The sequence below is a fragment of the Perca flavescens genome, chromosome 17 (assembly GCF_004354835.1).
Source record: "Perca flavescens isolate YP-PL-M2 chromosome 17, PFLA_1.0, whole genome shotgun sequence".
NCBI lineage: Eukaryota > Metazoa > Chordata > Actinopteri > Perciformes > Percidae > Perca > Perca flavescens.
The window spans coordinates 13951794-13966027 of record NC_041347.1 but is presented as its reverse complement, the minus strand read 5'-3'; the positions used below and the strand labels follow the sequence as shown (position 1 = coordinate 13966027).

Below are 14234 nucleotides of genomic sequence, written 5' to 3'. Positions count from 1 at the left end.
ATTAGTGCTGTCAGTTAAACGAGTTATTAACGGCGTAAACGCAAACCTATTTTAACGGCGTAAATATTTTTATGGCGAGATTAACATTCTTTTTGGCCTAGCAAACTTTGTCATTTTTTTCACATGCTGTTGCAACAACTAGTAACGTTAGAAAAACTACAACACAACATCGGCTCTAGCTAGGCCGGAAACAAAACAACAGGCACGCTGCACACACTTGTTTGGGCTTGCGAGCCGGCCAAAAGAGTAGTAGGCTAACGTTACGTTTTGAGTGGATGGCGAGCGCGAGACACCGCAATGGATGCCAATAAGATTCTGATTGGAAAGTTTACTTTTACAAAGTTGCCAAATGGTTCCATTGACAAGACCAAAGTGATCTGTGTGTTTTGTCATTGTGAACTAAACTATCTTCGCACCACGTCCAGTCTGAAATGCCACTTGATGGCCAAGCACACAGCTGATGCAAATTCTCCATCCCCTCATTAAAGCTTCGATGTTGATAAGAGCATTAAAATGACAAAAAAATAATGGGACAAAAAGAAATCAAGGGACATTTAGAATAGATAAAAATGTGCGATTAATTGCGAGTTAACTATGACAATGCGATTAAATATTTTAATTGTTTGACAGCACTAATATATATATATATAGATAGATAGATAGATAGATAGATAGATAGATAGATAGATAGACAGATAGATAGATATAGACATAATAAAATGAAAACCTTTACGATGAATCGGCCAATTGTTTAGAATACATACCGTAATGTCAGGAAATCACAAATAGGATCAGACCAAGGTAAAATGTTCAGATTGCAAAAACCAAAAGATTTAATTTACAATACAAATGTAATACAAAACGCAGCAAATCCTCATATTTGAGAAACTTGAGCCACAGAAAGTTTGACCTTAAGTCTAATACATGACTTACATGATTAATTGTCTATCACAATTGTCAACTAATCATTTTAGCTCTAACCCAAGCACCAGCAGAAGATGCTTATTACACTTATGAATATGTATTTGCATACTTGTTGTGTTTCGTTGGGTCTTACCTGGCGTGTAAGCACAAAGTAGGCGTACATGGCCATGGCCGTGCCATAAGTGATAAAGTAGGTGACGGGCTCCATGATATCCCAGGAGTACTCCCACCAGGTGAGCCTGGCCAGGATGCCAAACTGGGTAGCCATGTACGCCATGCCGCCCCACAGCACCCAGGTGGTACGCCGCTCTGCCTTCCTATTCAACTCCTCCTTCACCTACACAGAAGTCAAGAAGAACGCAAGCAGTCAGCCAGTTTCAATAGAACAAAAGAAGTGGATATGTGGATATGAGAATTGAGTTAGGAAGAAGGATAGAGGCCGGGAGCTACTGTAATAAGTTATTTAAACCCTTGATAGCCCCTTACCCATAATTAAGATAAATCAACTGGTCAGACCTTAATTAGTAATCCTCAATGGCTGAGTGGAAACAAGGCCTGATATCTTAAACTAATGATACAATAAAATAACTAGGAGGGCATTCGGATAGCGTAGACCTCCGCCAAGGCCATGCCCTATCTCGCAATGTAACCGAAAGTGAGTGATTATTTCATATATTTCATGATTCGGATCAGATCCAAAAATGAATGGGTTTTAATGAAAATCTGCTGTCAAACAGACAAACAAACCAAACTGAAAAAAACAACCCGATCTGGTGGAGGTAATAATAATTATCTGCAGATAAAAGGATTATACACATCAAAATTCTGAGCATCTACCACGCCTCTTGGCTTCCATGGAAAATCACAAAATCGGATGATTTTCATTGCAAGGTCACTTTGTTTTACTGTTCAATTATTTGTCAAACATTTGGTTGGCTGGTTAAAAACCTTGCAATGGTTTGTGGGTCTAGCTAAGAGCAGCATTGAACATGTACACCCAGCAACAAAAATGTCAGTATATTCAAACGAAGTTAGACCTTCTCTAAGGGGCGGAGTTGAGAGTTGAGGTCCTCCAGTCGTCCAATCAGCTCCCGTTCCTTGCCGAGTTGGTGCTCCTCGATGCGCAGAGTGGTGTAGAGTTGCTGCACCAGAAACTTGACGTCATTCAGCCTTTCCGCCTCCTCATGGGGCAGCAGCTCTGAAGCACAGAGACACAAATGCAAACAAATACAGAGCGTCTTTAATACGATCCTCCACAAACCATTTCTTCCTCTTATTGGTAGTGACTCCCACTGTGTGCAAATGACTCAGAGCAAACAGTACAAACTCTGCCTTTTCTTTGCCAGTCCTCACCTTTCCTTGGTGGCCGCACGAGGTGTGTGGTGTCATTAATGACTAGCTTAAAATCATCCAGCAGCAGGATGTCTATGCCTGTGGAGGAGGCGACCCTCGCTCCATCTGGAGAGAGAGACAGAGAGAGAGAGAGAGAGACAGAGAGAAATGTAAAAGGATGCAGTGATGGATAGCCACTTCAAATACCCTTGACATCTCTTGATAATCAGGCTTGTTGTCACTGGAGGTAAAAGCAGATGCCCTTACACACTACGAGTAAGATTTCAAGTACCAGTTGTTCCTGTATAATAATAAACCTCTGTGCAGAGTTAGGAATGAAAAATGTCATGGTGCATGCAGTGGTATTAAATTCTGATACAAAGCCCCAGCTGCAGGAACCCTTAACAGTATCAAAACACAAGAACACTTCATGTAATGACATGCATATGTAGAACCTGCAGAGGTAAATGGATACAGCGGTGGCGGCGTGTGTGTGTGTACACTACTTGTGTTTGCGAACATACCCGTGGAGTAGATTGCTACCCGGTCGATGCCTCTGTCCTCTGCTTGGAGCTGTTGCAGGAAAACTCCCACACAGTCACTGAGAGGCTTGAGGGTGAACTGACAGCGCTCTCGCCTGGACGGCAAACTGACTGAGATCACCGGCAGCCCGTTCTGATACACCACTGTCACCTCTGTGGACACGCACGCACGCACACACACGCACGCACGCACGCACGCACGCTCGCACACACACACACACACACACACACACACACACACACACACACACACACACACACACACACACACACACACACACACACACACACACACACACACACACACACACACACACACACACACACACACACACACACACACACACGAAATGTGAAATGACACCCCAATGTCTTAAATGAACCATGGAAATAAGCTTCCATGTACTCTGCTCCCTCTGATTGAAGAAACTGAAAATTGAATTTACTTAGTTAGTATACTCTTCTGTGACTGACATTATCTGATAGGATCTAACTGCTGTAAACACTGCGTACAGTATCTGCAAACAGCAACTAATTCAAGAGTAATTTGTAAATACAGGACATCTGATTCAATAGATGACTCAAACTTATTTATCAGTGTGCTGCTCATACACATGCAAGTACAGGCTTATACATGTAGACACAGACATCCACCGACTGCTGATTTTGCCAAAAATAAGCCCACTCTCGACTGTCGGGTTCTGAAGATCAACACAGTATGATATTGCTAACCTTTCCATTTGTTGATGCCAACTATTGATATTTCTCATTCCCATAGAAAGGCTAAAAGATCTCTAAATGATGCTTGTGTGGTGGGACTGACAATCAGAAATACCTTGAGGTAACACAATGCTATTCATTCATTTCTTGAAAAGGTTTTGGCTTTTCATAGTAGCAAACAAACGGGGAAAAAGAATGAAATGAATCAGTGTGCGTGGGAATAACACAATGGACTCCAAACACTATTTTGAAGTTCGTGGTGCGTTTCAATGATTAGTGTGGGCCTCCAGCGCTGTTTTGTAGCACCACCATAAGAATTGTAATTTTTAACCCAAACAGCTGAGCTACTGTTCTGCTTAGTTGCACTTTATTTTTCCAGCATACTGTTAATGGTCTGTATTCCAGCTCTTTTGGTCCGTATTTAACTCTGGTTATAATGAGCCCGTACAGCTTATACCATCACCATGCTGAATGTCCCCTAATGACAGAGCTATGAATCAATGTAGCGAGCTGTGCGCCCACGGCGGAGGTGATCCAAGCTGCCTTGTTGCTGCTGCACACGACAACCTCTTCCTCCTGCTCAGGGGGACCACTGCAGTGAATCAGCAGATCTCTGCATGGGCTCCAAAACGTGAAGAATCATCGGCTGCCACTGGCAGCACCAACTGGGCTCGGCTTCAAAAGTGTCTCTTGACCATGTTCAAAGACGCAGAGGTGCAGAGATTTCATTTCACGCCTACTTCTTCATTACGGTGACAATTTTGAATCTTAGCCCTGAGCATCATAGCTGTTTCTGCACCTGTTCCCTTTGTCCTCCAAAATCCTGTCATCACAGCCACATTGCTAAAAGTGTGAGGATCCTGTGCCTATCTCTGCTCCTATTCCTACAGCTATCAATCCCACTTTAAAATCACATCAGCATGTTCTGCTGCTGCCTTCTCATCTCAGCCCCCCTCTCTCTTCTTCCCTTTGTTCACGCTCTCCATCTCTCCCGCCTCTCACACAGACGAGCAGATGCTTCCCCGAGACAGATTCCATATTAACATGGCTACTGGCTGTTAATTCCAAATGATCAATGCAGAACTTATTTACGTGCAGAACTAATTTGTCTCAGACAGAGGCTTGATTTGGGAAACGCTTTGATACAGCTCATATGGACCGAAATAAACTGAATGAACTGAGAGGGGGAAAGGACTTACCTTCTGGAGCAGCAGAGGAACACAACAGTCTCTGTCCATGCCATGAGGGGGCGCCCCTCCAAACCTGCAGACAGGAAGACCAAAGGGCAACAACCTGTTCATTTATTCCACTTGTGCACAGCTTCTTCTTATCTAATGTTTCCGTTATTTTTCAGTGTGCTGTAAGTCAGTGTGTGACACAACTTAACACTACCCTACTCTATGCAATTTACTTCTCTACATAATTGTTTGTTTGCTAGACTGCCTGAGTATTATGTTACAAAATGGCTTCCTCTGTTGCAGTTTCTAGAAACATTACCATATCTAGGCTGGAGCCACACCCAAGAAGCGGAGATCCAACTGCAGCCCGCAAATATTTTACAACGGGATAACACATAAAAACACGCACACGCACAAGCAGAGCCTCTCACATCTAAATACACCGGTACTCAGACATACAAACCACCACTTGGAGGAAATCAGCCCAGTGGGAGACACAGAAAGAAGGCAGCCAAATGCATTCTGAATAACAACAATGTAGTTTAGTATGAATTCTCCACTTGTGTCATAGAGTGGTGTGATTGAGGGAGGGAGGGAGGGAGGGAGGGAGGGCGGGAGCAGAGCTTGGGGAAACCCTTCTTTTTCCTGTTTTGCTACTGTATACAGTCAGCACAGCAAAGTAGGTGTGTCTGCACACGTTTGGAATTACAGAGCTCGTCACGTTTTTCTGCCGAGCGGTGATGGAGCCTTTTAAAAGGCATTAGACAGGCTGTCTCCCTTCACACTTACACTGAGCGATTGGGAGGAGGATGAGACATCGGAAATAAAGCAAGAAAGAAAGAAAGAGTGCCAAAACAGAAATGTACTTTTAGTTAGGGATGTAACGATTACCGGTGTAACGGTAAACCACAATAAAAATGTTGACGATAACAATTACCGTTTTCATTTAAAATATCATGATTATCACGGTGGATTACCACGGTGTGGAAACCGTGCGTTTAATCCTTCCCAGCTTCATCAGAGTCTCCTGTTGCCGCGCAGGCACACTGCGTAGCCTACAACGTGCGTTTCTTGAAGTTGGAATCATGGCGGAAGGAGGAGATGACGGGCGCTCAGGACATTTGATGTTAAAAGTTGCACTTTTGATAAGGTTTTGCCTATATTTTTTGTAATATAATAAACACTGTTACACTTTTTGAAACTAGTTCAGCTTGTGTAGGCCTGTCAGTGCTTTCTGAACATATTGAACACACTTTTAAAAATGCCGCCATAATACCGAAAACCGTGATAAATTTGGTCACTATAACCGTGAGGTTACATTTTCATACCGTTACATCCCTATTTTTAGTTAATAAAATCTGCTTCTACTGCACCTCAAAAAAGGCTCTGTTTGTCTACCGACTGGTCCTGATTTGTGACACCGTAGTGCTGTAATATGAACCATCTGGACCACAGAAAATGAACAATCATCTGAAATTAAGCTGTAAATGATTACATCAATATTGCTTTCTTTTCTGTTGTGATAAATGCTGCCACGATACCAAACACAAGCCCACGACCATAACCCTAACCCTTAGAGCAAGGGAAAAGCCAAATTAGAATACAACATAAGTGTTTGTGTGTATATAATGTGTGTGTGCTGTCAACTGGATGTTTATACAGTATGTTGTCCTATGAGTGCAAAGAGTCACCACAGGCTTTCAAAACAGACCTGTCTGCATGGCATTTAGCACCCATCAGGCCTCGGTCTGATGCACTCACTCTGTGTACAACTGTGGTAATATCTGATTTACGATATGCACACAATCTGACCGCCACTGAGCCCGACCACATCAGCAGAGATTCAAAGCTCTTCACAACGTCTCTTTATGACTTCACACTGACAGTTATGAAGTGAAAACTTATCTCCAGGTAGAACAGGTGTACACGTTTGTGCATTGATGTGTATATGATAGAGCTGCTCCCTCTTAGTCGATTAGTCGATTAATCGGTCATTTTGGTCTTAGTCAACTTAGATTTCTTTAGTCGATTAGTCATGTTTTATGCTTTTTTCATGCTGAATGACTTATTTCCAAGAAAAATACGAGCACATCTCTGGTAAACACAAGAATTAAAGTGGTGCTTTTGCATGACTCCTTGCGGAGAAACTCAGATTTACAGATTGGTCGATTAAATCAACTATTCGATTAGTCGAGACAATTGAATGAGTGTTAGTCGACTAAGAATTTCTTCAATCGAGCACAGCCCTAGTATATGATGTCACTGCAAACCGATGCTTTCTGTATCCGTAGCACTGAGCTAAACACAAGCACCGTGGATACCCAGCATCCACCCGTCAAGGCATTTCTTCAGTGGCAGCCAGCAAATGGTCGACTTCAAAGAAGCAAGATCAAGGCTTGACAGCTGAGGCCAGATTCTATCATCAGTCAGCAGTAGATATCCTGGCTAACTCTGTGATACAGGCAACAACAGAGAGATATAGAGATAGATTTTATTCGCTGTATGCCTCATAAGAGGGCCCAGTGACAAAGCATGAAGGTGGTGGAATATAGTGGCTCGTGTTTCATAGGTCTGGGTCAGATTACAATAGTACTTTCAGAACTTTTTATGTTTTGTTATGTCTTGCAGTACATGCATCCTGGTCTTAACCATGCACATCACCACAAAACTGAAAATACTTTTTTACAGGGCCAGCAGTGGAACTTCCTGTAAACTCAGAATCGACTTGACATACACAGCCGCCAATCAAGCGCTGCTGATTAAATGTCCCGGCTGTCAATCAGGGGATGAGACTGCCAATCACATCTTCAAACCATAGAGATGATGTGGAAGGGATAAATGTTAAGATTAACACAAACAATGACAGTTAGCCACCTGTCACTACTTGATACAATGAAAATTGTTGAGGATTGTCAGTAGCTTACCATGACTGACATGAATTAGCAATGAGGTGCTAAACAGTCTGCGGTCAGCTCAGGATTACGACTTCCATTTTCTTTTCTTTTTTGAGAGATTTTTCTCACCAGGCGAGCAATGCTACACTGACTATCCACCATGCAGAGGCTCAGTGAGGGTCCACAGAAACGTGAAAACTTTCTTGCAAATGCAGAGAATAGTGAAGAACAAGAAGTCTGAAAGCATCTTTTGAAAAGTAACTTCTACCACTGCAGCTGTGATGCAGTTCCAGTGTAAACTAAGCACCACCACCGGGATCAGAGGGGTGTATGCATGTGTGTGTCTACGCATCAGGACTGTAAAACTCTTGTTTCACCAGGCCAAAGATGACTGAAGAACTGCACAGTCTGCAGAGAGCAGTCTAGCACTGTTTCACTCATTCATTAATTTCAGCTGCTTGAAGCCAGGAGGAAAGATTTCACTGAAATACCCACAACACCAGTGGCACCGACCCACGCACCCCGACACAGGGCAGCATTGCACACATAAGCAAATATGGCGCTGGCGTGTGTATATCCATCTGTGGAGTGACATATACGTGTGAATGTACCTCTGTGTGTTTGCAGGTGGCGTGTGTCTTTGTGTGTGTGTGTGTCCACCCGTCTGTTCACCAGCCTGTTTGTCAGCAGTAGTTGCAGAGCAACTGAGCGAAGCCCCCCCGCCTCCTCTCCCTCGGCACACAGCCACTGAAACACTGCCTGAAATATTTAACAGCGTAGCAGCAGTCAATAGCACAGCAACCTTGGAATCATTGTCATAAGGGTAAGCGGGGCAGAGAAAGAAAGAAAAAGGGCATTGACGATGGCTGGGAAGATGAACAGATGAGCTGGAAGAGAGAAAAGAGGTGTGGAGGAGGAGGAAAAAGAATTTGAGGATAAATGGAGCAGCAGCAGGGGAGCGATAGAGATAAATGAAGGCTGGAGTAAAACGGTGTGAGTCACGAGTGCGCCTGCATTTCTAACCATGTGCTGCACTGTACCCTGCACCAGACAATCCCTCCACACTGGAACGTGACTGTACTCTGTGTGTGAAGTGGAGATGGTGGCGAGAAAGAGAGAGGGGGAGGGAGGGATGAAGGGAAACGGAGGAAAGTGCTGGGAGGGGTGGGATGGAGGGAGAGGGGGGGGAGGGGGGACTGCTGATCACTGCAGTAAAGGAATCCCTCATCTAGAAAAGGGGGGTTGCCCCTCGCCTTCACCCTTGCTCCATATCTCCCTCCCTCCATCTCTGTCTTACTCGCACTGAATCCTGACGTGCTGTTTTTGATCTTCTCTCAAATCTCATCTGCACTGCGCTTTAACTTCCACTGCATTTCATCATACCACGTGTGTGCATTTCCCTTCAATTAAGAAAACCTCTCCCCAATTCATAACCTCGCTTTCAGTGTAGTAAAAGCCCAGTGAGCAAGGACCCAGTAGATCATACAGTATATACTTTGGGAGACAAAAATAATTTTTCGATACACTGAGACAAATAAATGGCTTCTTAGTAGCACAGGCTAGGTGCTACATACCGAGTCCTTCCCTGCTCTCACGTAACGTAGTAACACACACAAGAGGTATGATATTGATCTGCAGTAAAGATGAATTATCCTCATACAGTATGACTGTAACAAAGACGTGCCAGGTTTCAGTGAAAAAAAGCACGCATTCACACTGTATAAACCTGGGGGAGGGAATCGACACATTTGAGAGTGAAACTGCTGCAGCTCTGGTTACTATCAGTTTTTCCCCTATGTGTTTCAGTAACATAATGAAATCATTGTTCTCATTTCGGTCCATATTATGTATGTGGAGAATTTGATTTACATTAGGCTCCTCCTCCTGTTAGCAGAGCCGCTTTGAGTGTGAACTGAAACTACTGCCAGTGTGCCAAAGAAATACTAAAGAAATTATTTTTATTTATAATTATTTTAGCAGTTCTGTGCAAGTGAGAAAATGTATGACGTGTTCAGGTGATATAGCTAACTCAATTTAGACATTTCAATGAAATCATAATTTCTATTTTTACAAATTAGTTGAGCTTCTCTCCAATCTGTCCACGTACCCCTTGGCAACTACAGAAGTGCCTGATAACATATAAAGGCAATTAGGACAGCAATCCAATTAATAGCCACACGACAAACTGCAGAAGTGTCCCCTGGGGCATAATAAGTACCCATGGCTGTCAAAGTATTACTGTACATATATGGACTGCTGCTTCTTTTAGTTTTGTTGTTATGGCTGGATCTGAACACAAAATGACACAGCTATTTCAAAATCCCCTCTCCCTTTAGAACACATCCTTTTATCTCCAGAAACGCCAAAGGGAAAATCTGGTTGCCGAGCACGGCGAAAAAATGTGTTTGTGTGGGTAAGTGTGTAACAGACACCAGCGCTGAGGAATAATGTCAGTCACATAATTCCCATTTCATGGTGCCCTTCAGGGGGAGTGCAAACCTCTGTCATTTATCTACACAATGACTGCATCCATCTATGTGGTAATGTGCTGTCCTGGGAAGCGCCTATGGGCCAGATAACGCCAGAGTCATACAAAGTCATTCAGGGATACCTCAACCATGTCAATAGTGCACATACTATTCTAGGCATCACTGCACACATATATTTAAATCATCTTTTCATCTCTTCTTTTCAATTCCTTTCACTGGTAGAAGTCATAACGTAATAGATTTACAATCAAAGGAGCTGGGATCAATTTCCCAATGGCCCAGTGGTTTGATAAAGGCTAGGGTCAAGGATAGGTGTGGTGTGGTGCTCCATCATGCTACAATGACAGGCAAAGCTGAGAGAGGAGAGCATGGTGGAGGTGGGGGCAGTGCGAGGTTACTGTATGTCGATGACAATACATGCTGGGATAGATAAATATAAATCCAGTCTGGAGGACAGGACAGACAGCACCCTACTTTCATCCAAGAGGTGTACCAAAAAAGCTGACTAAAAAACAAGAAACTCAGTGCCTTATATAACTGAACCTAGAGGAACAGAATTTACAGTACATCCCCAATAATCAGCTGCGACAAGCTGCCGACTCAACTTTACTATTTCCATGTGGATTGTTAGAGTATGCGAATGAGGTTTATGAGCTACTCAATTGGAAATACACCATGTCCACTATCTCAGCTGCTGGAAGGAATGTGTGTGGACGACGCTCTCATTTATTGACCTATTGTAATGTCTAAGTTTTTTGTATCCTTCTAACTTTATTACTCTTTTATAGCACATTAAGAGACTGCTGACTGTGTCTGTTCGAAAACTCATTTCCAGTGATGTGCAGTATTTTATTTTACAGAAATAATTGAATATCAACTAAACTATATGATTATATATTATTTATATTTTATCACTTAAAAGCGTGAGTATACTTTTCACTACCTTACTAGTCTTACATCTTACCTATCTCACTATAGCGCTGTGTCAGCAAATATTCCTTTTAACCAATCACAACCGGCCTGGGCAGCATTAAGACGGTGCTCTTTGCAAAATAGATAGTGGAGATAGCGACAATGACTGGACAGCAATGACCAGTTGAGCCAGACTACTACCACAAACACATTTTGTATTTTTGTATTTATTTATTTAGAGAATGTCAAATTCAACATAAAAAAAAGACTACATCAATTGTTGAAAACATATCCAAAAAAAATTTATAAAAATGGTTAAAAGAAAGAGATAACATAATTAATATCATTAGCGAATTTCCTTAATTTACATGCGCGAAAATGGAGTAGGAAGAAGTGTAAACTTATTTAATCCTACCCCAAACAAAGGAAGCAATTTTCAAAAGGTACACAATCAGACATGTTCTGAAATAGCAGTCTGTCTTGACAATTGAACATGGGTTTTAAGTTGACGATTCAGAACTGAACACAGTAAATCTTAGCCGGGACACTCCTAATTCATCCCTGCCAAGACGCAAATGATTCTTTTTTATAACCAATTAATGTTAAGACTATTGTTTGGTTTAATTGATCGATAATGTCAGAAAATAGTATGAATGTCCCTCACAGTTACTTAGAACCCAAGGGGACATCTTCAAATTGATTATCAGACAAAAAGTCAGAACATGTTTTGTCTTTTTTTTCTTTTTTGTGATTAATTGATTATCAAATAGATTTATTTTCTGTTGACTGACAAACTGAATTCCCCTCACACTGAGGGAAAACGTATTAAACTGCTAGCTCGCAACTCACACGTACAGGAAGTTATACAGGTGATATGTAAAGTACGGATGATGTGTCCAGTTTTCTATCTCACTCCTGTGCCGCATGCCATCTCCTCCATCTGCTCTGCTCCGGGGGCGAGGTCCTGCCCACTCAGCTCCTTGCAGCCTCCACTTTCCCACTGTGGGGTTAACAAGTTGAAAAGCACAGCTGCGCCCGTTCAAAGCCACTCACAATCCTCCTGCACACTCCCACATTCTCCGTTCCCTCAGAAATACATATAGACCTAGATAAGGCGGGCACTCAGCAATTGCTACAGAAGAAAGTGGACATGAGTACAGTGTGACAGTAATCACTCAGTCATTTTTTCGCGCCTCAGCGACGACGAGCTTATGTAATGAAAGAAAATGCTGCCTTTTCTCTCCGCTGTGTTCCTTGTCTGGTAAAAGCCATTAACAGATATGAAATCTGCAGTCACATCCTTGAACGGCACAGTATTAAGTAATCTCCGCTCACACATGGAGAGGGAAAACTTCAACAAAGCACAGCACGTCCCACAAAAAGGCCTGGACCAATGTGACCTCTCCACTGCAATGCAGACTTGATGGTGAAAACCTGATTAGGCTCAAACATCAAACCCCCATACCAGTTACAGCAAGATATAAATAATCCCATCTTAATATTTCATCCCATTTCAATAAACTGCCTTTCAGACCCTGGACATGCTTTGATTAATTAATGCCAACTCATAGCTTGCTTAATCCATGGGATAAAATCTCTCAGCTGTGAATGAATCCATTTCTATGGCACGTGGGCTACTTCAGAAGGGCCAGAAGGCCCCTTATCCTCACACCATCCCTACACCCCTCCCTGGGACCAACAACAGTGGTGCAGGCTTTTAACCCATGAGCTTATGGTGCGTTCTATTTGTCCACCGAAGTCGATTTACGAGTTGTTTTCCGGAGTTACGAACCGGAAGTTGCAAAAAGAACGCCACCGAGGTCGTATCGTCAAGTCGTCTGAACTCAGAGGACCCCGAGTTCACTTTCAAAGATGGCTACGTCGTGCATCACACGTAGTAAACATTGTGGTTTTTTACAATTTTAAGCACTTTTGTCTTTCTTGTAACCAAATGAAGAAGTCGTACACATAGCACTGTATACTGCTACCTATAGGCATGTCGCTACAGTCTTATTAGGAGTTAAATACCGCCTCATTAGTTATTTTGTAGCTTGTGCAGCTGAAATTGGCTAGAGACGCTCGGTTGCTATATGACAACAATGGCTTTAAGCAGAGTCTTGAGCAGAAAGCAGAGCAGTAGCCTAACGTTAACGATAATCAAAACGTAATTTTCATGTATCAAACTGTGAAATATATTTGTGTAATATGTCAATAACTGGGTGAATAGAATCCTAAATGTTACTAAAAATGTTACAAAAGTCCATCTTTTCTCCGACTCATAGTATTGTGTGACAAAAAGAACGCAACAACCCACGGTTATTTGTTTTTCGACATGGATGTGACGTCACACTCGAGCTAGTCGCGATTACAAGACAAAAAGAACGCACCATAATGGTGCGTTCTTTTTGAAGACAACCAGCGCTCGGCCATTGTGCTTCTCAACTCTGCTCCTCGAAGGACTCAATCCGGCTGCAGGGGCAGCATCTGCCTTTTCAGACTTCCTTGGGTCCTGTTTGAAATCAGAGCGGTGCAGGAATTGAAAAGTGTGTTTGCATGCATAACGTGTACCTATACAGTATGCGTGCTAGTGTGTGTAAGTTCAGTCTGCCTACCCTCTTTGATTGCTCATACACCTGATGGCACTAACTGCTTGTGTCAGTGTTAATTTCAGGTCAGGTCACGCAACACTCAGCCCCTCACCTAGTGTGGCGGAGAAGATGAAGGAGCTTCTCCTTGCTTCTTCTCCTTTTATTTTTTCTTCCTCCCTCTCGCTTTAGCAGTTTTCCCCCTTTGAAAGTAAGTGAGACCATACTGATGTTCATAAACATGCATCTAAGGAATGCTTTGCACTATGCACACTACACAGACTCACTCAGTCTAAGTCTGATTGGTGATCTAACAACCCAGATTAAGCCTCAAGAGTGTGAAAAGCTCCCTGCAGCTCCATCACATCATATGTACTCACCGATCAATGCTGCTGAATAAGCACTGTTCACCTCTCATCATCCTCGCTTTCTTCTCTCCCACCACCACTCCTGTCCTGAGAAGCCTTGCTATCCACCATTATAGTTATCCTCTTTGCAATCACACCTCTGAGAGCAGAGACACATTTTGCAACAACGTTCCCCATTGTTTTTTGGTTGCTTTAATTATAGTGGAAGATAAAACACTTGTTTTGAATTGAGGAGTAATGTACCTCCCATTTGTTCTCTCTCAGACAGCGCAGTGGTCCTCTGTGACCAC

At 42.8% G+C, this 14234-nt stretch overlaps 1 protein-coding gene across 2 annotated transcripts in view; it reads right to left on the bottom strand.

The window, feature by feature from the left end:
- Nucleotides 1-14234, bottom strand: part of mcu (mitochondrial calcium uniporter) — a 64481-nt gene that overhangs the window by 3224 nt on the left and 47023 nt on the right. For both annotated transcript variants that reach the window (XM_028604148.1, XM_028604147.1), the window contains exons 3-7: nt 4718-4781; nt 2781-2951; nt 2278-2382; nt 1962-2122; nt 1058-1261 (exon numbers count right to left, since the gene is read on the bottom strand). In XM_028604148.1, the coding sequence (XP_028459949.1) occupies nt 1058-1261; nt 1962-2122; nt 2278-2382; nt 2781-2951; nt 4718-4781 (705 nt within the window). The remainder of the gene's footprint in view (nt 1-1057; nt 1262-1961; nt 2123-2277; nt 2383-2780; nt 2952-4717; nt 4782-14234) is intronic.